This window comes from Takifugu rubripes, chromosome 21 (assembly GCF_901000725.2).
Source record: "Takifugu rubripes chromosome 21, fTakRub1.2, whole genome shotgun sequence".
Lineage (NCBI taxonomy): Eukaryota > Metazoa > Chordata > Actinopteri > Tetraodontiformes > Tetraodontidae > Takifugu > Takifugu rubripes.
The window spans coordinates 3,337,720-3,364,596 of NC_042305.1; the positions used below are offsets into that span (position 1 = coordinate 3,337,720).

Consider the following 26,877-nt stretch of genomic DNA (forward strand, 5'->3'; position numbering starts at 1 on the left):
TATATAACATATAAATATAATATTGCTAACAAAGACAAATGTCTGTAAATGATAAACTTACACAAATTATACCAAACGTTCAAAGTTACAGAGAGAAATATTAACGATCGTCTAGAGTTCAGTATTGATTGAATGACTTAAACATGTCAGCTGATCTAAAAGATCATTGAGATTAAATGGTGATTAGTACTCACTTCCTGGTGGGATCAATGCTCAATGTTATCAGACCAGTACATTTCCAAAAGTCATTTGGTCATTGTTGTGAGGCAACACGTCTTGGGACTGTGGAAGGGAAGAGAGAATGTGGAGGGAATGTGCAAACACCAGCATCCCAGAGCATCCCAGAGCAACCCAGAGCATCCCAGAGCGTCCCAGAGCATCCCAGAACACCCCGGAGCATCCCAGAGCGTCCCAGAGCATCCCAGAACACCCCGGAGCATCCCAGAGCGTCCCAGAGCATCCCAGAGCATACCACAGCAACCCAGAGCATCCCAGAGCATCCCAGAGTGTCCCAGAGCATCCCAGAGCGTCCCAGAGCATACCACAGCAACCCAGAGCATCCCAGAGCGTCCCAGAGCATCCCAGAGCAACCCAAAGCATCCCAGAACACCTCAGAGCATCCCAGAGCGTCCCAGAGCATCACAGAGCAACCCAGAGCAACCCAGAGCGTCCCAAAGCATCCTAAGCATCCCAGAGCATCCCAGAGCAACCCAGAGCAACTTAAAGCATCCCAGAGCATCCCCTCTGCCCTCACAAAAGACCCAATATTGGGATTTTAATAACACATGCAAGACAGGCAGACAGACAGACAGACAGGCAGGCAGGCAGGCAGGCAGGCAGGCAGGCCGGCAGGCAGGCAGGCAGGCAGGCAGGCAGGCAGGCAGGCAGGCAGGCCGGCAGGCAGGCAGGCAGGCAGACAGCCAGCCCTGGCATGGGTTTATCGCCGATGAGCGGGTTTCCTTTAAGAAGCCGTTGCGCATGCGCGCTGCTCAAGCACCCTCGTGATGACAGCAAATGACAGCACTGTTCGCTCCTTGCAAACAGGGAGAAACGGCTAGTCGCCAACAAACAATCAACCAACACGAGAAACCTCTTGATAAATTGTGTTTAGAGAGGCCGTGACCAACAAACACGCACCCAAGACGTTTGGTAAGTTACAAAATGCTCTTATTTGGCCCCTGCGTCTCCTTTGCTCACCATGGAGAAGCTTACAGCCTCGGCTAAGCTAACGCGATGAATAGCTAACCATTAGCTTGCCCTGGTTGACTAACAAATGTTAGTTAAACGATCGTCTGGTTACCGTATGGTTAACTAGTCACCGGTATAATGATGTCTGCACTTCTTTTTGCCCAAACAGAACCCCCCACTGACTGTTTCCATTATATAACCTCGCTATATGCTATGTCTCCGGTCCATTGCTTTCAGATAGCTGACTTAATGTCATTATTATTATTTTTACAACGTTTATAATTTAGGATTTCTTCTCCCACTCTTTGCTAGAAAGCTAAACACACCAGGGGTTTCTGGTTAAACGGTAACGAAAGCATAAATGCCTCGATTAACAGATTGTCATGCCGGCTACATGCTACAGCTCGCATGAAGGACATTAATGTTGTTCACATTATTCCAATATCATCCACCCTTCCATGGAGTCTGAGGAAGGTGCATGAACGTCTGCAGCTTTCTGATATAATCACCCAGGTTTAGTATTCCTGACGTTACTGCTTGGAAGGCAATGGAATGCGAGAGCACACACTAATTTAGCACCAACGATGCTATGCTGAAGGCTGTTGTCCATTCATAGTGTGTAAGTGCTTATTTATCCCTTCATTTTGGGAATGCAGCTCTGTATTGTTCTCATTTCTGTGTCTGTGTCACATTAGTAAATACCATTAATGCTTTTATTGTTTTTTAAACTCCTTTTGCAGGTACTAAATGGCACTGTTGGGGTCGGTGGATGGCATCTAAAGCTTAGAGAAGCCACCGCAGTGATGCCGCTGTTAACCCGATGTTGCTTTTCCTTTTCATTCGCTGCCTCCATGCAGACATTTGTGAGGATTAGCTGCCACTTTACGTCCTGACAGCACAAGTTTGAAGGGTCTGTCTCTAACCCTCGCTTGTCAACCCTCCTTTGAGACATAAAAGCAGTTTTCTTAATACTTTTACTTTAGTATTGTCCTCCATATAAAATTACAGGGATCAAGAAAGCGCTTCACTGTTTACTTCATATTTGTCTTTATCTCATTGTGTGCAAGTGTTTATAGCTGACACACAGTGCTACTGCTAGTTTGTCTCAGTAGTAAATAGTGTCTTGGATTCCAAGTTGCCTTCCAGACAGCAAGTAATCAGAGCACAGGGTTAAGGTCTATGACATTTGACCTTTTAGGACATGTCATGGCGTATAGCAAACCTCTGTGGTGATTATACATCCTAAACTTATGAGACGCACCTTTTTTGTGCTGAAAGATGCACATAGGTTGATCTGAGTCTTAGAGGCTTTATAGATCGCACAGTGTTTGCTGAGCATTGAAAGAATTCCTCTAAAAGGGAAGCGTGAAGGGGATGTTGAGGCTCGAACCACCATCACCTTTTGTAGAAAGTGAAATCTTTGCATACCTATAAAAAGCGTCTTGTTCCATTTTGTGCATGTGCGTTCCGTGTCAAACGTGCAGGACGTTGAGAGGGCGTCGTCTGGTTTTCCGATATTCACATGCCTGTTTTGAACGGTGCTTTTGTGATTTCTATCTCCTGCTGCCAGGTTGTACCATCAAGCAGCTGCTGATGGAAGGGATTGTCCTGATGTGACCCATTGTAGCATCTCCGTGGTTCACGCTGCCTGTTGTTTGGTTTCTGTTCTGTTTCAGTTCCTCCGCAGCGCCGTGATTTACACACCCGGCAGCTTTCTGTAGTGGATTGTGTTGGAGCGGTCAGGCACAGCAAGACACGTCTCATGGCTGTTAACCTCATCGTGAGCCACTTAATGGCATTCTTGCTTTCTCGCTTCCTTTCAAGTATGTGAGGAATTTGCTTATTCCAGACCAGGTGTGGACCAGCATGTAGATACTTCCTAGTTGGCAACCCCCTGCTAATCAGGAAACACAACTCTTGTGTTTATCTCAAAATGATGCGTTCTTTTACCGCATCTGTAGCTGTAAGAGTCCATTGACGTGTACTTGCTGTGTTGTTTGGTTTGCCAATCAAACATTCGTTGTATTTGTAATATAAATATTCCATCCTTCCATTCCATCCCTAAAGAAACTAAGTTTAGCCTGACATTATCCGCTTCAGTCTGCATAACCAATGAGATTCTCCAGGCTTCTCAGCTCCAGACTTGTGGTTGTCTGTCAGCCTGTGGGTTGTGGCGCTGCCTCACAATCGGGGTCTCTCTGAGGCTTTCTGGTCTTTTCTCCTTCCAGAGTCCAAAACTCCACAGCTAAATGTGTTAGCTGTGTTAGCCGAAGGCCAAAGAGAGGCTTTTGTGCAAACAATTCACAAGAGCTAATTGAAATTTCATGCGCTTGGCTTGAATGTCTTCGGTGTGCATGTTTTGAAATGGGACAGTAATTTGCATAAAAATGGAAAAGCTTCCCCCGCTGCTTGAAAGAAATTTAGATTTCACCCTTGTTTGTGCAGCACTCGTGCACTGAGCTTGAGTTTGAGTCCAGAGAACAACAATATCTTCTCTTACACGGGTTCTGGGATTTCCAGGGAAGGCGTGGAGACGGAACGATGTTTACTTCTACGTCCAGTTTGACCACTGAGACAAATGTCTGGTCATTTGATGAAGATATTCAAGGCAGGGGAGCTGAAAATGTCTCCATTTCTTGACATTTTATACTTCCTGGGAAGCTCAAGAGCTGAATTTTGCCCCAAACTGATGAAAAGGGTCAACATCAGTGACCTCCAGAGAGCATTCAAAACTGGCCAGATATTAGTTTCAAGTTTAGTTTAAAACTTTATTGATCATCACAGTGACAGAGCTAAAACAAGAACGCTACAAAACATATCTAAGACGTGTCTATTTTGCATAGTTTAAAAAAAAAAAATCAAAACCAAATTGCATCTCGATGGTTTAAATGTGTGTTCATGTTTTAATGTAAATGAAGGTTTTTGAAGCGTGAACATGTGGTTGCAGTGAAACTTCTACAGAGCAGACAATCTATGCAGTTTGGTGGCTGGTGTTGACAACCATTTTTGAGTACCGATCCTCCCTAGTCCTCAGACGAGGATAAACGTTCCACCTGGTGGATGTATCGAGATCGAAACCAGGGCTGTGAGAACAGGGCTATTTTTTTTTTCTTTCTGTAAACCAAATTTGTCACTTTTTGTAGACCCTGAAAGGTGCTTCTCATTTTGGCCCTTCTGTGCCACTAACATGACTTGTATTTGTTTAATTTCTTAACCTGGTTCCCCTGTCCTGCAGACACAGAGCCGGTGAAGATGGTAAAGCCAGACATCCACACTCTGGCCCACCACCTGAAGCAGGAGCGGCTGTACGTGGCATCGGAGAAACAGCTGATCCAAAGGCTCAACAACGATGTGCTGAAGACGGCTGAGAAGCTTTACCAGGCAGCATGGATTGCCAAGCAGCAGAGGATCAACCTGGACCGCCTCATTCTCACAAGGTCGGACCTTCGATCATCCCCAGCTTTCACTAAATTATATCAGACTTCACAATCTCGTATAGAAAACTCAATAAAAACACAATTTCTGTCCAGGCTCCTACAACAATCGGCTGTTTTGTCCTAAATTGTCTTGCATTTGTTTGCCGTCTTGTGGGCTGTGCTTAAAAAAACATCAGTGACCGCGTTGGTCATTTGTTGTTTTATTTAAAGACATTAAAGTTAAGTTTGCATTTTCCATGGCTTCCTCAGATACCTCAATATTTGTTTATACGTTGATAGCTGTCAGTCTGCTGGTGTTAGTAGGAGGAAGTGAAGCAGAAAGGCAGGAGGAAATGAGCAGTGAGCAGATCATTCAAAGCTTTGTCAATCCTAGTTTGCGACGTGTAGGTACATATTTGTGCACAACGATGATGATTATCATCAATGGGTTTACAAAGTAAAGTTTTAACTAATTGAGTCTTAAAGTTCTTAAACGGCTTTGTTTTTCCAGTGCGGAGGCTTCTCCAGCCGAATGTTGCCAACATGCTAAAAGGTTGGAAGACACACAGTTTGTCGATGGGTACAAGACTCTGGGCTTTCAGGAGACGATCTATGGGGAGTTCTTGGCCAGGTTGCGTGAGAACCCCAGGCTCGTGGCTTCCTGTTTGGTGGCAGGAGAGAGGCTGAACCAGGAGCACACACACGCTGTCATTCACACCGTCTTCACCTCGCTGTACGGGAACTGCATCATGCAGGAGGACGAGAGCTTCCTGCTGCAGGTAAGAAGGGTTGCCCACGTCTCACCTCGGCTATTTTACTAATCTAAAGTGGAAATGCGTTGGACTCATACACCCTCCTTCATCCGTTCCAGGTCTTGCGATATCTGGTAGAGTTTGAGCTGAAGGAGAGCGACAACCCTCGCCGCCTGTTGCGGAGAGGAACGTGCGCCTTCAGCATCTTGTTCAAGTTGTTTTCCGAGGGCCTCTACTCAGCCAAGGTCTTCCTGACAGCCACCCTTCATGAGCCCATCATGCAGCTGCTGGTCGAAGACGAAGATCATCTGGAGACTGATCCGTCCAAGGTGACGGAACGCCTCACTCCAGCCCAACAGGAGCACTTTGGAGAGAAGGGCTCCGAAGGATACAAACTCCGCGTGCAGTCCGCTGTTGATGCGAATGAAGCCAAGCTGGTCGCCCTGGTTAACAAGTTCATCGGTTACCTGAAGCAGAACACCTACTGCTTCCCCCACAGCTTGCGCTGGATTGTGTCTCAGATGTACAAGACTTTGTCGTGCGTGGAGCGCTTCGAGGTGGGCGAGGTGCGCACCATGTGCACGGACCTGCTGCTCACCTGCTTCATCTGCCCAGCTATTGTGAATCCCGAGCAGTACGGCATCATCTCTGACGCTCCCATCAACGAAGTGGCCCGCTTCAACCTCATGCAGGTCAGTGGCGCGCGAGTCGGAAACTCGTCGGCGGTACTTCCTGCGATGAACTCGTGTCGCATCTTCACCCCGTCATACAGGTGGGGCAGCTTCTGCAGCAGCTGGCCATGGCCGACGATGACGCAGACCCAAGGAGGAAGAGCAGTTTGTCCAAATTTGACAAGGTTTGTGGACCATAGCATCGGTGCATCCAAGACATCCAGGCATAGATAGTTATTACTTCAATGGAAGGTGGTTTTCCTTGGCAGCAATGGAAAATGTAGATCTATTGAAAAATGTCAATATTATTAAATGGTGAGTTTAAACCTTTTTTTTTTTTTAGGTCAGTTGATTGAATATTTTTAATCAGATTAATTGTGGGGTAGATGTGGTTTAATCAGAGTTGTCATTTTAAAAACCAATTAAATGTGCCTGATAAGTTCTAATTTTCTCCTGTCATTGTGGGAATTGAAAGATGACAAAAGGTGATGTATATCTAACCAGACGTCACTCCCGAACTTGAAGCCCTGACGTGCACATGCTTAGTGTTGCGATGGGACTTTAAGTTCCTGGGCACAATCGCTACATACCTATTATCAGTTCCATCTTTCTTTTTCTTTGTACTTGGCCAGCAAGAATGACAAGAAAACTAGAAATTCTAATGCCCCTCAGTGACAACTTTAGCGTTTGTTTAATGTATTAATTGCATTTGATAAATGAAGCCGCCTTTGGATGAGTCACCAGCCCGTCTCGGGGGCCAACGTGGAAAGACAAACAACCGCTCACATTCATACCGAAGGACAATTTGAGTTTGTTCAAAGATTACACGTCCCGCCTTAATGTTGACATAATTTAATTAAGCTGCACTTCAGATTCCATGTGCATTCTTGAATATGAATTTACCCAAACCCACCTCGTCTTGGCATGAACCAATTCTTTTTTTTATTACCTCTTCTGAGAGAGCATTTCTAGCTCTAATATTAATGATAATAATGGAAATAATAATGGTCATGATGATGTAACCCTGAGACCGAATGTATGTTGGAGCACAAGAAATAAGTTAAAAGCTGTTATTTTTCACACACTGCACAATACTTCCCACTTGTCCAAAGACTTTATTGCCCAATGCAATGCAGGTCCTCACCTAGTTCCCAATGTTTCTTTCTGTCCGCAGAGTTGTGTAGCTGCCTTCTTGGATGTGGTGATTGGAGGAAGAGCGGTCGAGACTCCGCCGATGTCCTCGATGAACCTTCTGGAGGGTCTCAATAGGACTGCCGTTTATATGACACATAATCAGCTTTTTGTGCTGGTACGCTCTTTTGCAGTGGTTATCCAAATGCATCAATGCGAGCATTTGCTAGTTTAAATCCCGACGTTCCCTAGATGTCGTGGTTTGGCCTTCACGTTCAATCCGTGGACTAAGTCTACTTATTACTTCCAGTAGCTTTTAGACCGTGCATGTTCTCCCCATGTCTGTGTGGGTTCTCTCCAGGTACTCTAATGTTCTTCCACAGTCCAAAGACATGCATTTGGAATACATTTGATTGGTGACTAATTTAACCTTGGGAGTAAACTAGGGTCTAAACTAATTGTTTATTAACCCTGATGAGCTGACATCTTGCCCTTGCCTCTTCCCTGTAGACAGCTGGGTTAGCCTCCAGCTGTTGCAGTTATCTACGCACACGTGAAATCGGACTGACTCCTCTCAGTACCTATATGATACCAATATGCAAAATGAGCTGCCTGGTCTTTTGTAAACCTGTCAAAGTGTTGCAACTGTGAGCGTTTGTTGATTTTGTGTTTCCTTGTGCATGAAAAAGATTAGAAACTTATTGAAAAATTGCACCTGCACTACAGGTGGACTTTGTGCGCAGCGTGATGGCGGGAGACCATCTCCGGGAAGAGGAGCATGCGGCACTGGAGACTTTGATTGCCAGTGTGCCACAGAGCCAAACTGTTAAGAGCAATAGCGTGGAGCCCACGCCCTCCAACACCCCTCAGCTCTCTCCAGCTACCACCCCTGCTAACAAGAAGAACAGGCTGCCCATAGGTACTGAACAATGTGTAAGATAAAAGTGCTGCATTTGACCTGACGAGTTGCCTAAAACCAACCAGCAGAGATGAAATGTATTGATGTTGTCAGGGCTAGCATAGGACGGGTTCGTAGGATGATAATGAGCTGATTCTCAGCTTGTTATAAAGATAATTAGCGCGATGTGGATTGTGGCGCACTTACAGAAATGTCAAGCAATTAAATCGCCACAAGTAAATGAAGTAATTTTAATTAGAATGGATAGAAAAAAAATCCATAGACTTCTTTTCATTAGCATAATTAGAAAGGAACCTCTTGTGTTTTCCTCCCTGAAATGTGACTTTTGTACGCGCAGAATTGACTTTAATACTTGAAATGAGTTTTAAACTTCCGAGACGCTTTATTCTTCTCCAACTCCATACCTTGTCCTTTTCCTTTCCTCCTCTGCTGCCATTGAATGACCAGGAAAACACTTAGCTGCTGTGACATCCTGGGACCCCACAGCCACCTCTCTGTCTGCTCACATCCCATTAGTAACCCCTTTTGGTGGGTGGCCTATTGCTTGTGTTGGAGCATATGAGCTAAGAGATACACCCCTGTTTTTGTTTTCACCTCGCGATTTGTTACATTACCTCCACTCACCTGGGAAATGCTAGCTCACTGCACCTTAACCTCCTTGCCTCAGCTTCAGTGTTGTCCGTTTGTGCACGTGCCTGCTTTTCCTTGCAAAGTTTAAAGTTTGTTCTTTAGATTTTCCATATTCTTGCTTGCAGAATATGCATTTTCATTACTGGTTACAGTGGAGAAAAAAAACCCACTTTTCATCCTTCTGTCTCACACCTTAAACCCCAGCACAGTTCTCTGTCCAGTGTGGGATGCTATGGGAGGATTTCTTCTCATTCACATTATAGGTTTTCCTTTATTAAAAACAAAACCCCAACATACAAAATGAATCTCTTTAAACAGTTTGACCTCATAGTTTTTCCTCTCTGACATCATGCTACGCTGTGGTCACGGCCTCAGCTGATAAGACTAAATTGTCAAACTCCAATTATTTTGATTTAATGTGAATCTGTCATGATTGGAACAATAAATTAATGCTGCACGTTGGAGCTACTGAGACTGGAACATGTCAGCTTCTTGAGCATTCCATTATGTCAAACTTGCCTTCTTAATTCCTCATTGTAGTTCCACATGCTCAGAGGAGCCTGTTGAGCTGTGACTCAACAAGGACCATACCATCATTTAGTTTATTTTTTTTGTCTGTTTTTTCATTCAAATTACACTTATTTTAAGCCTCTCTCTCATTCTCAAGGAGAAACAAGACTCTGAAGTCAATGCAATTCTTGTAACAAATAATTTCAGTGGTAATTTTTCTACGTGTTTATTTAGATTGTGGCATCTCTTTTCAAAGAAAATCTGTGTCCCGTTGCACACCTGTCTTGGTTCTCTGCTGCACCGTTACACCCATACCTTTTGTTTTAAAATGCTAATTTTTGATTCAGCATCTTTTGCATGTAACACCAAATAACCGTGGTTTCTTTCATTCACAATGCCGCCCTATGGACCTCCAGCGTCTCGCAGTCGCAGCCGTAGCAACATATCCCAGGAGGGGGAGATAGACGCCAACTCCCAAGAATCCGTGCAGGAGCTGCTGCCAGAGGAGGTGCTGGTGATTTCACTTGGAGTCAGTCCTCAGAGTGTCCCTGGGATGATGTCAGAGAATGAGGTAATGTGATAAGAATTGATGATGTGTGACATTTGTGTGTTATCTCCAGCAACTTAAGGGGGGTTAATGTTGTGCTAAATAAAGAAAAGCATTGTCAGATAGGTGCTATTTTAGGAATGACTGGAGTCACTTTGTATTGGACAAAACAATCTTTATTATCTCTACTCATCCCTCTGTTGCTTTGAAGGTTTTGAACCTGCAAATGTCTGATGGAACCCAGGGGGATGGTCACACTGATGACACTAAGCTTCATGGCAAACCAGACAAAACACTGCGGTTTTCCCTGTGCAGTGACAACCTGGAGGGCATCTCAGAGGGTTGGTCTGCAGCCGGCTCACATGTAACACTTAACACGATGCAGCCATAAATGGGCAAAAGAAAGAAAGGATGAAAAAACATGATGTGGTTGACTTTTAAAGGTCAAAATGTAATAAATGGGCTTTGAGTGACCTTATTACCTGAGTGAATTTTAAAATATCTTTTCCCCTTTAGGTCCATCCAATCGTTCTAATTCTGTGTCATCTCTGGACCTGGAGGGAGAGTCCGTTTCTGAGCTCGGGGCTGGACCATCAGGAAGTAATGGGGTAGAGGCTCTGCAGCTTCTGGAACACGAACAGGGTGCGTTGATCTTGACGTTGCCGCGCGTGCACTTGAATACATGTTTCAGACAGCAATCGTAAACACCAGTTGAAAATGTCTCCGTCAGCCACCACTCAGGACAACCTGGATGACAAACTACGCAAGTTTGAGATTAGAGACATGATGGGTCTGACGGATGATCGAGACATCTCAGAAACAGTCAGTGAAACGTGGAGCACCGATGTGTTGGGCAGTGACTTTGACCCCAACATGGATGAAGATCGGCTGCAGGAAATAGCAGGTGGGTTGTTATTGTATTTGCTTTATTTGTAAAGGCCCTCACTTCATGCCCAAATAAAGAATTTGATATGCTCTGCCACTATGATCAGGGCTCAGGCTGAGAATGATTGACGTAGAGGCACCATCTCTTATCCTTCAATGGGTTGAATGAGGGGAAATGTCGGCACCTTGTGGTGTGAGGCTGAAATAGCATCTTCAGGCTTTAATTCTGCTCAGTCTTTGGAGACCTGGTGCACCTATCATGTGACACTGCCAAGGCAAGAGGCCAATATCAACCTAACTGCATGCTTCCCAATTAGAGAGTAAATTACATTCCAGGCTTTTACTTAACTGGGATTCAACATGGGTTTGTTGCCAAAGTGTAGCCCATGTTTATTAGAGTTCATTCAATTACCGTAGTTAAATAAATTAGGTGTAGTGGTAATAATGACTAGCTGCAATGACCTCTGTTGTCTTTTTAGTATTACTGTTAAAATAATAAAACCAACATTTATTTAAAAAATATTACCTTTTGATATGAGTTTGCAATTAATCTGAATAATAAATACTGTTTTATAAAAGGAAAATATAAACCTACTTCAGCATGATCATGTGAATCCACATAAGCCCTAATTAGTGTTTATCTGTCTGTTGAAAGCAAAATAGGGCACCGTGTACTGAAATGACTCTGGCTAGCATCCAGGTTTTTGTGCAATGACGCCGACACCGAGGATCTGGCCAAGGACCAGTGCATAACATTTTATTAATATAATATCCATTTACAATCTCCTCTTTAGTAGGGTGTCAGACACCCTAGAGTTGCATAGATGAAAAAAAAAAATCCATTTTTAAATCAGACAATTGTAATGATCAGATCTGACACCTTAACATGGACTTTAATATTCAATCCTCATGCTTTTAATATGAAAGGTTTAGATGTTAAAGGCCATTTATTGGATTGTTTTGGACTACGTATGTATGTATGCAGGGGCATCGGTCTCAAATGTCCTAGTATTTTGAAAACACCCAGTCCTGTCTGGTTAAACCAGGTGACAGTTCTATTGTTAGCTGTCCTATTGTGAGAGCAAATAGGTCTGCAAAATAAACAACACACTCCAGGTGTACTTTGTTCATACTCGCACAGCAACAATCCACTCTTGGTCTTGGCATGACCTTTACCAATGCTGTAATTACACATATCAGTTTTCAACAAGCAAATGTAAATAAACGACTCGTGAGATTACTGGGTATACGTGCACAAAGACCTCAGAAGATTGGGGGGATGTCAAGGTGTGTTCATCTGATTTCTCCATCTGATTACTGCTGTTATCTGATGAGGCAAATCACATTATGCTGTTTACATGATCACTCAAATAATCTGATAACTCCATAAATTGGATAATGATAATTTTTTTTATGTTCATGAATAAAGGCTCAGTGTTGGTAGGAGCATATGCTTCACATCAGAACCTGGTAGAAATACAACAACTGGAATGCTAACATTGTTACCTACAGTCACGATGAAATCTAAATGCGCTGGACATAAAATTAAGTCTTGTTTCAAAAGTAATCAGCTAAACAGTGGCACTCATGGCAAATCGCTGCGTAGTCAAGGTCCAGGTTTCACTGCCTTAGTACAAATTATGTAGAACCAGACTCGAATAAATTTAGAAAAGCATCTGTGGAGGTGTCCAACCGCTCAGGGTGGTAATCGCATCGACTATTTTAATCCACGTGAAAATGCAGTTATCTTCAAACGGAGTGCAGAGCAGAATTGGATATGTTAGATGAAGAGTCTCCTGAGAAGATCAGGATAATGTCTTTTGCGTCTCAAGTCGCATGTCTTGAAAGTGAGCTTGCAATAACACTGAAGCCTTTAGATACCTGTTGGTAAGCTTTAGGAGACGGTACACGCTTTAAATTCACGGACTCAAAAAGTGAAATCAGCTGGAGACTCTAGATGTGCTTCTGTCGCTTCTCTTTCTTAGTCTTTTCCATCACCGTGTTCTCTCCCCCTCTCCTTCCCTCCCCCCTTTCTCTCTGACATTCACTCAGTCCCTGCAGTCTTATTGACCTTGGTTCCTTCTCATTTGCATCCGCCATTTTTCATTCTTCGGAATATGGCATTGGGGGACTTTTCCATCATTAAGGGAATTTACAGCGATTTCCTTATGTGTTTTCTCCAAGGGATTGGGTTATGAGATGCACATTAAATATCCATTAATACCTCATTATCCCACTGATAAGATTACCATGATAATGAGGCAGAAATTCTAATTGTTTCACTTCTTGTTGTGCCACTCATTTAATCATCCACCTGAAAGACAAGAACTGGGCGCTCCTACTTCGAAGACTGTAAACACGATCAGTGGGATAGAGCTCTCCCATCGTCAGGAAAAGCTCTGTTCTCGCCAGCATCGGTGCAGGCTGTTGCCAAGGCGCTTGCATGCATGAATGCTCACGGTGTGTCTGTGGTGCAATGAAGTGAAGCCACACTTTGCTCGGAGGAGCTGCTACCACAGGTCAAATTTCTGGTCCTGATCTTCGGCCTCTGACTGTGACACCTGCTATCCTTCTTACATCCTCCACATCTTTCACCTTTGATGATCTTATTCCTAAATGCTGATCGCATCTTATTCCTAAATGCGTATGGAGGGAAGCGAATCAGAGGTTTTCAAAACATGTAAGACCTAAATTTGGGTTAAATTTGTAACTGTGGAAGCCTGAGATGGGTCAGATATTAATATAAAACCCCTAAACATTGCTCTAAATACGCCCATTTTTCCTGTGGCCTCTGTATACTTATCACCTTTGTTCTGTTGTCACTGCTTCGGATTTAGTACATGGTATCATTGTATTTTTCCTATTTCCAGGCCATTTTGCTGCAGGATTACATCAAGCTTTAGATAATATACTACATGCATACTCAGTCATCACAGTTATGCGTGAAACATTTGCTTCCTGCAAATCAGGAGTGACACTTTTATTATAGTACAATCTGATTACAATCTAAAAAGTTAATACATTGGAACGACATGATTTCAGCCCATTGATTATAAATTGCTCTCCATTGATTCGCAGAACACACTTTGTCTCAGCCTTCATCAAGAGTCTTTGCCCTCAACATATATTGGACATTATCTTTTTGATTGGTGATGCATGAACTTTCCCTGAATGTAGCTCTTCCACCTCAGCGTCAGTGTGGGGTTTAAATAGGGCAAGATCCTTCAAGATTGTGAGTAACTGTTCTTATCACGTGCACCTGATGTAACACTGTGTGATTTTGTAAGTGCAGATACAGATGGTGTACTATGCACTTACTTTTTATTTTACTGCTGTTTTCTCATGATAATGAATTATAGACCTATCATGATTTTAAGTCTGTTTACTCATATTTTCAACCTAATTTGGTGTAAAAGTATCAATACCTTGGAATATAAGTCTGTTTACTCATTATTTTCAACCACTTTTGGTGTAGAAGTATCAAAACCTTGATAAAACAGTCCATTTTATAAGGGTAATGCAGTAATTTATTTTGCTATCATCATCTGTGATGGTAGCACGCTGGTGTGGTTCATGTAATGGTCCTTATACAGATGCTACTCTACCTGTAGCATATCATTAACTAAACAGGCTACAGACTGGCTGCTGATCGGCCATTTCACCAGCTGGGAAACACCTGGACCAGACAGCTGCATCTAAAGATGATCGAAGTGAATGTGTTATCACAAGAAAATGGACTTTGTATGAGTTGTTTTCAGGAGAGACGGGCAGTATAATAATATTGTGATTCTACATAGCAAGGAGACAATTCCATCCCACCATGCCCGCAGAACATGGAATCATTATTTTAGTATGTGACAGCAGGTTAAAATGTCCCAGTAATATGGTTAGTTTCTTAATAAAGAGTTGTTTTTTTTCCATCAAATCATGGAAAATAAGCATCTGCATAAGTTGGCTTGAACCATTTGTCAAATCATATTCAAATGTCGCTCATGTTTCAGGGTTGAATCATTGAATGACTCTTACCGGTAAGAATCAATGCAGGGCCTTTATAGTATGTGGAGGTTCTTAAAGGGGAACAGGGAAAAGGGCTTTCTGAGTGACTGTCCTGATCAAATCCTAGAGTTTAACGCTTGTCTTTGTGTACTCTTCAGGAGCGGCTGCAGAAAACATGCTGGGCACCTTACTGTGCGTCGGCTCGGGTTCAGTTCTACTGGACCCGTACGGCTCCACCATCTCTGAAACCACAAGTGAGGCCTGGAGTGTCGAGGTCCTTCCCAGTGACTCTGGTAGGTTCTAGTAGAAGATTTGGCTCCATAACTGCCCTATAGTTTTGCCTAAATGATACATGTTTATTAATAGTAAGCAGATCTGCAGTATATTTCCAGTAAAGAGCCCTGATTTATATTTTAATCTATTGTGTCAATATATCAAATCTTAGAAATCATGAGGCTGATATGATATTCATGCATTTATAAATTTAGTTTTAGAATAAAAAGTACATGATGCATGTAAGAACTATATTTAACTGTATTTAGTTGTGTTACCTGACTACAATTCCGTGAACGATGGACCTCCAAAAGTGTAACGTGGAGATTACACCCACCCCTCCACCTAGAAGTTAGCGTGCATTTTGAGTTGTAGCTTCGCTTTTGGAAGAACGGCGCTTTTATTTAAGGATTCACCCTTTCATTTTTAAAGAATAAGTGTCTTTTAAAATTCGACTGTATGTTTTACGAGCAGCTTTTTTTAGGGGAGACCTGAGTCTGCGTGTTAATTGAAATGGCACACCACTCTAATATGCACTGTGCAGAAATTACATGCATGAGTGTCTTGATTGCCTGTTGTTCCGTTTGCTGCACTTGTTCTGCTTGGTAATAGCATGATGGAAGACTTCCGTTGAGTGCAATGCTTATTTCATGGCTAGGCAGCAGAAAACTACACTCAGAAGAGCACTTCAGCGGCACATTATTACTAACGAGCATACAAATGAGTACTGCCGTTGGTACGGAGCCTCTGGGTTTGACCCAACAGTAACCATAGAGTAGACAGTACTTGGTTTAATTTGGTAATTATAAAACATGATAACATATGCTTTGATTGTGTCACGCATATGCGCAGATTGCCAATAATAACAGATGGATGTGGGTGAGACAGCTGTAATAAGCTCACACAAGTAGAGTTGCATTAAATCAGAAATTGACATTTTCTCCATCAATTTGAGACACAGATTTACTCTTTTTTTTGAGGAAAAAGTTTGGTTAAGGTTCGTGATAGAGGTGTGTCTTTATCAAAGAGAGAAAAGAGTGCGTTCTAAAGTCAAGAGAAGCTTTAAACCTTCTTGTGTGATGTGCAGAAACCCCAGACCTGAAACAAGAGGAACGCCTGCAGGAGCTGGAGAGCTGCTCCGGGGTTGGCAGCACCTCCGACGACACCGAGGTCCGAGAGGTCAGCTCCAGACCCAGCACGCCAGGCCTCAGCGTCGTCTCCGGTATAAAGTGGTTTCCATTCTCCTTTATGTCTGCTGGGTTTCCCACTTTATCTTTTTTGTTTGCCTTTATTTCAAACAGGAAAACCCACAGAAAGCAGAAATCTCTCTTATAATCAAGACAAAGAAACACCAATTTTATTTTTAGTTTTTTACTATGTTGAGCCATCAAGTTATTGATGGTCCGTGTGAATTTTTCTGGTTGGGTGTGGGTTATTCCAGCTTCCCGGCCCATCCATTGGATACCGATACGCTTGAATTAGTATCCCACATTAACAAGGCAGTAGTGTGCTCACAAGAAAATGTCTCGTGGGACCCCCAGGATGGATAGTCTGCATCTGGTGATCACTCTTACCTGTTTCTTTCTGCAAACCCACGGGAGCTTATGCTTCCAATTGAGCTTTTCCATTGAGTTCCCTATCTTGGACAGCGTATGCAGCTCAGTCTAAAGAGAAAAATGTCCCCTTTTCTTAGAGGAACATTGTGCTTTGCTGTATTGAGTCCCTTCTTTTCTTGCTCTAGGTATCAGTGCAACCTCAGAAGACATCCCGAACAAGATTGAGGACCTACGGTCAGAGTGCAGCTCAGACTTTGGTGGGAAGGACTCTGTGACGAGTCCAGATGGGGAGGAATCAGTCCACGGTAGGAAAATCCCTGCCAGCCCGTCCGAGCCATCAGCCCAGTGTCATTTTATTTGAAAGCACTGCCATTTGCTGTCCCATTGAACTGCACTGGTCTCTGCATTTTCACACACTGTAAAATGATTGTGTCCCGTTAGATTATAGTTGGTTATGATTTTATCTGTTTTATATTTAAAGTGCAGACATTTGAATCAAGAAATCTCTGTCTAACAGTTCAACATAAGAGTGAGCAGTGGTGACAGTCTGGCGTATCCAGTTGGTTCAAGCACTAATAGCATTTATAGCATAGCATAGCATCTCTCCCTCTCCCTCTCCCTCTCCCTCTCCTCTCCTCTCCTCTCCTCTCCTCTCCTCTCCTCTCCTCTCCTCTCCTCTCCTCTCCTCTCCTCTCCTCTCCCCTCCCCTCCCCTCCCCTCCCGCTACATGAGCCTGGTCCTGCTCAAGGTTTCTTCCTGTTAAAGGGGAGTTTTTCCTTGCCACTCTTGCTTGTCTGGGGTCAGGCCCTGGGATTCTGGAAAGCGCCTTGAAATAATTTTGATTGTATAAGACGCTATATAAATAAAGCTTGATTTGATTTATGTGGCTGATCATCACATCAATAATGCTTCACTGGTCACCATAGAGATTGATTCAGAGACATATCTACTACTATGCAGAAATATCAGAGGTTGAGATGTATTTAATCTGATTTGATTTGCTATCTGTTGGTTGGTTCTAATAACTGATCTTGAATGATCCATGTGCTTTTTCAGGAGCACATCATCTGACGTCTCCACCCTCACAAGCTGATTCTTTATTGGCCATGTTTGATCCTCTCACCTGTGGTGATGGTAATTTTCTTTCTCTTCAATAACGCTTGACAGCCAATCAGGGGGCTAGAAAAAGTTATTAACAACAGTAATGGCCGCGCACTCTCTCGCACGAGCATTTTACTCATTGCTGAAATGATTTTCCCCTGTAAATGAAATGCCATTTCATTTGGCACATTTTAATATCCTAAATTATTCCTGGCCCTCTGTTTGCCTTTGCTGTTTTCATTGGTGGCGCAGGTGGAAATTGTGTGGGAGAGGAATGGTTGTGTCTGCCGCAAGGTGAAGGGATGACAGTCAGAGAGACCTCACCCCAGGCTCTTTGGCATTGTCCCCTGTCCCACTGTGCTCGTGGCAGCAGGCTTCCATTGGAAGCTTTTCAGGAAAGAGTGTACCCTTGAAACAGGTGGCCAACCTATACCTTGGGCACCCCCCCCCCCCTCCAGAAGCTCTCTTTAGCACCTTTTCCACTAACTTTGTGGTGTTTTCCACATTTCAACCTAGTTTAATGTTATTGTGCCGCCTTTCTTTTGGGGACGGAGGTGTTTATGATGACGGACATTAATACCACTTGGAAGCAGAAAGAAAAGCCAAAATAAAACGATGGCCACCGCTCGTTCAAAGATGCAGAATTCAATTTCCTCAAGTTAACATTTTTTTTCTCCATCTCTCCCTGAGGCTCCTCAACTGGAACAATAGTGAGACCTAAAGTGCACTACACCAGGCCCACGCATCCTCCCCCTGATCCTCCCATCCCTGAAACCAGCATGCTGGGGCAGGATATCCGCCACTCTCTCTTCATGCCCCACTTCCTGACCCAGGCTGATTTGGAGCACAAGCAACGCTACTCCTTCCCGGACAGGCTCGTCCGCAGCCGCAGCTCTGACATCGTCTGCCCGGGCCGGCGGCCCACAAGTGACCCTTGCCTCAACCGGCGGGTAGCGGTTGAAGAGCGGGAGCCTGCCGGTGCCTTCGCCCTGGGACCGACCTCCTCGCCCAGCAAGGACTCCTTGAAAGGAGAGGTACGCGGTGGCCCGGTTACTGTCATTAATGTCAAAGCACGCGTGCCATAACACAGGATTCTTGTTTCTTCAGGTCGAGGATCGAAAAGACAGTGACGACGAGAAGTCAGACCGCAACAGACCTTGGTGGAAAAAGCGTTTCGTGTCAGCGATTCCCAAAGGTGACGCTTTTAATTTTTTTTTATGAACTTCAAAATGACCTTCGAAGCCTTGGAATTGATCTGTTTTTGCTCTTTTGTCGTTTGTTGCTGAGAAAAAGTCAATTTAATCGCAAGTGACGGGAAATCTCAGACTTTAAAGAGCAGGCAATTTATAATGCGGGAAACGGAACGATGATGCATGTTGTCTACCGAAGCTTCAGTTAGAAAATTGTACTTGTTGTTTGAAGTTTCTCCAGAGACGTGTCCACTCCTTTTTCTCTCATGTCTCACTGGCTGCAGATTTATATAGACTTCTGGGCTAATCAGTCATCAGACGGGCTTTAACTGTTTAGATTGTATGGCTGTAGCCCTCCCAGCGTTGCTGTCAGCCAGCGGCTAATGGTCATTCGATGGATCTTTCTGTCATCAGCCCTGATAGATGAGACATCTCTTATTGCAGTACTACTCTGCAACCATCTCTCATACATCTGTCTGGAAAATAATGAGCTGTACGCAGACAGAATGACTGCTTATTTCTCTTTTAAATAATGATGTTTCTTAAGTAAACATTGTATTGCTATTCATCCAATAGAGGAGTGTGTGCAGCCATGCAGCTCCGACGACTCATCTTTGTAGAGCCGTTCTTTGCCCCCTTGCTCTGCATGGTAACGGGTGAGGCAGCTTGTGCAGTACAAAGGAAAGGCCAACCCTGTCTGTTGTGTTCCTCACAGTGCTATATTGGACAGCTGAAAGTGACGTCCCAGGTAAAGGCTTCCGTGCGCTCATTGCTGAGCTAGCTGTACTGGCTGGAGCCAGCAGCCGTGTGCCTGTGCTGCTTTGTAGATTTCACCATAGAACTGTAGGACTGTGATGTGACGTTGTCCAGACCAGCGGTTTTCAAAGGGTGAGGGACATCTCCCTGGAGGGGGCGCCAGAGAGGTTCAGGGGAAGGTGCCTTTTGTGAAAAGCAAAACATACAGCAGAAATAACGGCTAACATTTATGTAGCTAACGGATCAGAATGGACAGTTTTTTAGTGATTAGGCCTCAAGTTATAGAAAAAAAAGAGACTTTCACAGTGTGTTATCTGCAAAGAGGTACGAACGCATAACAGTATGAGGCTATCTGAACCCCGGCATCATTGAGAATCCAATCCAAGTGGCCAAGCCTGGTGAGTCTTTTTAGTAGGATGCTAAAAGCATTGTGACATTGCTCAGGCAGGTGTGAATATGTGTGGCTCTACTTTGAAAACCCGTGGTCTAGACTGTTTTCTCAACTTTCATCCATGCATCTCTTTTACGATCCAGTTCTTTTGACTTTGTTTTGTATGTTCCCATTTACTTTGGTGAATGCAGAAATCATGCGGTTACTCCACTAAATGTATCCTTGGTTGTGTTCAGATTACACAGATCTTGGTATTGGACACGCATAATAATCCTATTTCCATCTATTTTAATTTGACTTAATGCACCGTGTGAGCATCGTTTAGCTGGTCTGGAACCTATAATTTTAGCGTCTGTATTGAAGGCACGCCGCTTTCCCCTCACGTCAAAACAATGAATGTGCAATGAAATACGCTGGAAAAGGAATCGGCTTTTGTTGTATTAAAGTAAAACACTTGTTTTGCTGGATGTAAAGCGTCAGCGGAAACATGGCTCAGACAAATAGAAGTATCTGACATTCTTACAACATATGATGACAGGAAACAGACGGATTTTCCCCCCCTGAAACTGTACAGAAAAATTTGCTGTTCTAAATAACTTGTGGAAAAAGATGAAAGGATAATTCAAAGGGTTTTCCCATTGGGTGACTCACGTGCGATTATGTTCTGTTACTGACAGTAACGTCTGCTAATCCGATGTCTCCGCTCTGCAGCTCCGATAGCAGCTTTTCGGAAAAAGGACAAGCAGGAGAAAGACGACGTTGCCCCAGACCGCATCCACCCAGGTCTGTCCAGGCCAGGCCCAGGCCAGGTTCACAACATTATTGTCTTCCAATCCTACTTACACGTATGTGCTGCTCCGTTCTTTAGAGGACTCACTGATCTCACACAGCAGCCAGGTGCAGGCAGCTGAAGACATCCTGGACAAGTACAGGAATATTAAGAGGACCAGTCCAAGTAATGGAGCGACGGGTGGGACTTCCTACGATGGGACGGGAGGTAAAAGCTTGGTTGAGTCGCTTAAACACGTTGTGGCACCGGCACTGTTTAACTTGTCCGCACTAATATATGGTCAGACCTTTGTGGTGAGGATGGGGTGCCTGACTCCATGCAGAACATTTCCACAGATGACCTCCCGGACTCTGCCAGCCAGACAGCCCAGCAGCATGACTCAAAGTTCTCTTTCAGGTGAGAATCCACAAGGTTTGGATATAATTTTCCTCTTATTCAGCCACCGGTTTTTAATGGGTTTTCTCTCTTTCAGTGACGCCAAAAAGAAGTTGAGGTTGGCGTTGTGCTCGGCAGACTCTGTGGCATTGCCTATCATGACTCACGCTACAACACGGAATGGACTTCCTGACCACATGGAATCTGAAGGTGGGCCAGTACTTCCTGATCTGATGCTTAGCTCAGTTCTGTCTGTCATTGGATATTTTCTACAAAATCCATTTCAATAAAAAAAAGGACACAAACCCTCAATATTAGGCAGCACCCAAGCTGCTGAATGTGCCCTTCACCTTCTGACTTACCTTCCTGGTTTTGGTGGAAGGTTCCAAGAAGGCAGAGTGGTCAAGCGGTGTGACATAATGCCCCAATAAATGATTTTTACTACAAAATATTAATGATGGCGTTTCCCAATTTAGGGATGGCCCAGAGCCATTTTGCAGCGTGCAACCATGACATCCGGGCGTGGGACAATCACGGTGTTGAATGACGCGTTGCGCAACAATTAAAAAAAATAAAATAAACTGCTCCCTGGTTTTGGCCATCAGTCATGTTGTAGTGTGGAGGCAGAAGGTTAATCAGATTACGTTGCTGTGCGAGCAGCATATAATACCATCTCCTTATCATTCTCCCCTCAGACAATGAGATTGTCTGCTTCCTGAAGGTGCAGCTAGCGGAGGCCATCAACCTTCAGGATAAGAACCAGATGGCCCAGATCCAGGAGACCACACGTTGCGTCAGCCGCTTCGATGCACGCATCTGCAGGAAGCTGCTGGCTGTCATTGCTGAGGATTACAGGTGACTGAAAGACTCACCACACCCCGTCGGGATCTTTATTCTCTTGCTTTGTTCAGTAATGTGGTTTTCGGGCAGCATTCTTTATTCATGTACCATTGTTCTTACATTAAGCTGCCCAGGACCGGCCAAGGGTGCCGCAGCAGTGCTCAGGAAATGACCTCGCGCCTCTTCTGCTTTTGGTCCGCAACTGCCAGTGAGGTGACGGTGCAATAATGAATGTGGCGTTGTGTGTTTTCAGAAAGCGGGCCCCGTACATAGCCTACCTGACGCGGTGCCGTCAGGGGCTGCAGACCGCACAGGCCCATCTGGAGAGGCTCCTCCAGAGGGTGCTGAAAGACAAAGAAGTGGCTAACCGCTACTTCACGACCGTCTGCGTTCGGCTGCTTCTAGAACACATGGAGTCCAAGATGCTTGAATTCATTAAAGGTATCTTTACTTCTCAACAGCGCCATAACTTAACCCAAACCGAGCAATTTCTACATAAATAAATACTTTTTAATCACAGGTCAGCTGTTTTCGTTGCTTTCTTCATCGTGGTGGATTTAAACATCTATCCAGGCTTGATCCTCATCTAGACGTGCTGACACGGCACTTCAGCCCCTTTTAGTGCTTCATTGAGATGAAACCTGTAAATTAAACCCCTTTTTTTGCTCAGACTCATGGAAAGGACCAATGGATCAGCCAATGTCAGCTCCTGTCTAGTGCGCTGGGTTATTCTGTGCACGTGTTGGTCTTATTTAATAGCAGCACGCTCCAAAAAAAGTTCATCGCAAGATGTTCTCATGTAGATTTTGACAGTCTCGGTTATACCGCGTTGCAATTTTCTCCCTTTTGCACAGCTGAATGATCTGTGGATTAAAGTTCTTACCAATTTCTTGAAGATGCGCATTTTTAAAATGTATATTTTAGCCACAGACAATATTATTTAGGCGTGTATTACAAAACAATGTAAGAAGCTGGAAATAGATGTTAAACCACGACTATTTACTAGACCAAAGAAACCATCACAACCTATTTGTCTTTCTGTATTTACTTCACTGAGCAATTGTTTTATGGCTTTGTAGATATTTCAGTTCTATCTGTCTACATCTGTTGTGCGTGCGCTCCCCTCCAGCGTTCCAGGTGTGCACGGCGGCGGATGACAAGACGGCAGCGGTGGAGGATTTTCTGCGCTACTTGTACGGCGCCATGGCCTCTGATGCCATTTGGCAGTACGCTAGTGAGGAGCAGCTGCAGGACGCCCAGATGGCCATCGAGCGCAGCGTTATGAACCGCATCTTCAAACTGGCCTTCTATCCCAACCAGGATGGAGACATTCTCAGAGACCAGTGAGTGTGGTGTCGCCTCACATCCATTTGAGATTCAGAACCACCAGTGGTAGTTTGGTTGCATTTCTATAGGAATAAATGATAAAGATTAAAGCTAATTTTAGCTTAAGCGTGGCTGGTGGAGTTTAGTGATCAAAATGTGTTGGAAAATTCAGGCCTCTTGCAGGTAAATTCCAGATGGTTCTGTCCCATGTATCATGTGCAGCCACACAAACTCAAAAATAACAACTGAATTTAAAGAATTGCCACGTCCGAGCGCGTTGAGTCTGATTTTTCCCCCACACAGGCTGTTCCACGAACACATCCAGCGACTCTCTAAAGTTGTAACAGCCAATCACAGAGCTCTTCAAATCCCAGAGGTGGTTATTTATTTTTTAAACACATGATAGAAAAATGAACATTTATCTTCATGTTCTTTAGGTAATGACCCCCCCCCCCCCACTGTTTGTAGGTGTACTTGAAGGAGGCCCCCTGGCCCTCCGCTCAGTCTGAGATCAAGACCATTAATGCGTACAAGACCCCTCGAGACAAGGTCCAGTGCATCCTGCGCATGTGTTCCACCATCATGAACCTCCTTAGTTTGGCCAATGAAGACTCTGTCCCAGGAGCGGACGACTTTGTCCCTGTGCTCGTCTTTGTCCTCATCCGCGTAAGTCTGCAGCTACATTCCATCCTGCATCACTACGTTCACTCGGTTTTGACAGTTTTCTGATTTTTCGACTGAATTTATCTCAAATCTCTGCTAGATGTTTATACAGGTTACCAATCGCCCACATCCAAAGTATATTTGTTTGTGTCCAACGGTTAAATTGCAAAAGAAAATGATGGTGATCATTAACATTTGACAACATGGACAAAGTTCTTCAATAGGTTTTTGAGAAATAAGTTGGCATCTTTGTTTATTTCACAAGCGGCCTTTGTTATTCCGGTAAATATTTCCTGTAGTATACAGAGATATTACCAAATATGAACATTGTTCATCTCTGGAGCCAAAATCTTACTATTGTTTAGGCTTCTTACCCGCTCTATCACGGGGGGAGGGTGCACATGCGGGCGCAGGCAGGGTCCACCCTGAATGAGTCGCCAGTTCCCCTATGGGAGCATTTTATGGGTTCGCTACCTTGCTCAAGGGTACCTCGGCAGCACTCTGAAGGTGTTCTGTCACCTCCCAAGTTTTGTCCAGGGCTCGAACCCAGAACCATCCGCTTCTCAGCCCAGCCCCCCCCCACAGACTGAGCTATCGCCGCCCGGGACTATTTATCAAAGCGGCTATTCTTAAAACCCCAAATCATCTGTTGTCTCGTTTACACTTGTGTGTGCGCGCCGCTGTTGCACGAGCTTTTCCAGCAGTTAATGTGGGCCCATCCCTGCGTCTCCTCCCCTCCAGGCAAACCCGCCCTGCCTGCTGTCCACTGTTCAGTACATCAATAATTTCTACGCCAGTCGGCTGAGTGGGGAGGAGAGCTATTGGTGGATGCAGTTCACCGCGGCGCTGGAATTCATTAAGACCATCGACGATCGCAAGTGAAGCAGAACAGCCACCTGTATGGGCAGACTGTGGGGAAGGAGCCCAGAGATTCAGAGACTTCCCAACCAACTGCTCCCTCTGTACAGCCTTCGGAAAAACCTGGCCCGTCGCCCGATCCCAGTTTGTATAGCCTGTATATAACCAGAGACATCCGAAGATTACTAAATATATATTACTGTAATACTGTATGTATGTGGACAAATCCAGGTTTTAGCAGTGATTTGGAAAAAAAACAACAAAAAAAAATGGCATTTTGGAAAGGGGGTAGTGACCTGTTTAGTTGTAATCTGATTTGGGTGTACAATTTGACTGTCATTTGGATACTTTTCATTTTTGTCTCTAATCAGTTTTCACTATAAAGTTCTATAGCTACACACACTATTTCTAGGTAGTTAATCATCCTTTAAAGATAATCTTATATGCAGTAAAGGGACCAGACTTCCTTCATGTCACTGATCTTCCAATTCAATTCTAACAAAGTTCATGAAATGCACGGTGACGTGGATTTCCAGAGCGTAATAGTTACTGATGGGTTCAGTGATGGGGATGACACGCGATTCATAATAAACGCCAGTACCGGTCCAGGTTTCAGAGTAGGGCAGCTTATTTCATGTTTACTTCATTTATTCCCAACCACAACAAGCATTGAATTGGACACAAGGGCCCGTATGTTTATATCAAATCAGTCTATTTATTGCTCTAATTCTATTTAATTGCTTAAATGCAGATGAGCATTCAGGTTGTACGGGGCATGTGGTTTTATTTTAAATAATTGTGAGAAATGCTTGATTTAGAATGGCACCTTTGAGTCGAGCAGCTGGGAAATTGTGAACCAGGGTTGACTTGTGCACCAGGTAGCGGCAGCACTCGTGGAAATGTAGAAATCTGTGCCTTTGTTGCTCCATACAGGTGGTTCATGAGTTACAACTGTTGTTTCGCTATTGTTCTTTTTATTTTTAACCCCCCCCCCCCCCCCACCCCCCCTGTTCGTTCAGCGTTGTCCACCTCATACACACACGCAGTTTCTCCAGTGGACCAACCAGGCGTCACCAGCTCAGCCCCCGAAATGAGGTGAAACCAGTGTTTTTGCTGGGTGGTTTTTGATCCTACCTCACAGCTGAAACCAACGAGTCAGCCTGCACGCACCAACTGTCCCCCGTCGGTTCAAACGGAGCACGGGGGCCTGATTATTTTGCACTAATGAAACGGTAAAAACGGCTAAGGGAAATGGAATATGGAGCTGCTGTGATGCTTGATGCGATCGCCCCCCAAAACAAGCCTTCGTTAGCGAACAAATACATATTTCCCACCTGCGACACGTGCGCCTGCATGGACAGACCAATGAATCTAGTGGATATTACCTCTACCTCCTCAGAAGTTCAGAAAAGGGACTCATCTTCATGTGCACTTATAAAACTATATTTCGTTTTGCCCCCCCTTCACCACACAGACACATATACAGTTTTTTGATTTCCCTTTTTTAGAAAATGAATTCCTGCAAATTCCTCTTGAAGAGGCTTCATTTGTTTTGTCTTATAGTTGACATTTTTATCATTGACAGCGCAATATCAGAGGGTAGAAGAGCAACTGGTCAGACTTTAGGATTTTGGTGGCTTGAGCCTGGGGAGGGCGCGCAGCTCTCCCGCACCGAGCAGATTTAGCGGTAGCAGAAAGTTGCAGGTTGCATCCGTACCAACGGGTTACATGGGATTCCACTTGAATTAATTATGTTGCGCAGGTGTCTGATGTCACGATCGGGTCCTGCTTTGTGTTTAAAATAAAGCCAGCCACATGTGACCCCCCCCTTCCGCCCTCCAACCTGACAAAGTCCAATATTTTAGCACCGACTGTATGCAAACCACTGGGCAGCGGCTGAAGAGTTGATCTGTTCTTCAAAGCTTTACTGTGCTCCCCCTCGGAAGCCTAAAGAGAGGGGCAACATAAGGAATCTTAACGTCTAATTTTGCATTTAACCGTACGCTTGCACAATGACCTTTGGGGAAAGCTGTTTGTTTTTTTTTTTCTTTACTGTGATTAATGCATCATGTAATTCTTTAAAAATAATAAAAGAAACATTTTTTTCCCTGCA

At 44.2% G+C, this 26,877-nt stretch overlaps 1 protein-coding gene across 6 annotated transcripts; it reads left to right on the forward strand.

Moving 5' to 3' along the window:
* The first annotated feature begins 997 nt into the window (after window positions 1-997).
* On the forward strand, window positions 998-26,877 carry LOC101065158 (GTPase-activating protein and VPS9 domain-containing protein 1). Of its 6 annotated transcripts, none has more exons than XM_029829026.1 (29): window positions 998-1,149; window positions 4,424-4,625; window positions 5,116-5,383; window positions 5,476-6,048; window positions 6,129-6,212; window positions 7,202-7,336; window positions 7,885-8,077; window positions 8,525-8,605; window positions 9,634-9,788; window positions 9,976-10,105; window positions 10,281-10,406; window positions 10,495-10,668; window positions 14,804-14,938; window positions 16,006-16,140; window positions 16,660-16,779; window positions 17,531-17,608; window positions 18,266-18,609; window positions 18,683-18,770; window positions 19,481-19,513; window positions 20,624-20,695; window positions 20,781-20,909; window positions 20,987-21,098; window positions 21,175-21,287; window positions 21,773-21,932; window positions 22,171-22,358; window positions 23,047-23,260; window positions 23,547-23,619; window positions 23,712-23,909; window positions 24,648-26,877. In XM_029829026.1, the coding sequence occupies exons 2-29, from the start codon at window positions 4,441-4,443 to the stop codon at window positions 24,786-24,788; spliced, it is 4,437 nt and encodes a 1,478-aa protein (XP_029684886.1). In that variant the 5' UTR covers window positions 998-1,149; window positions 4,424-4,440; the 3' UTR covers window positions 24,789-26,877. The 6 variants fall into 6 exon arrangements, with proteins under 6 accessions (XP_029684886.1, XP_029684888.1, XP_029684889.1 ...); XM_029829027.1 differs by lacking the exon at window positions 998-1,149 and adding an exon at window positions 4,045-4,341; XM_029829028.1 differs by lacking the exon at window positions 19,481-19,513.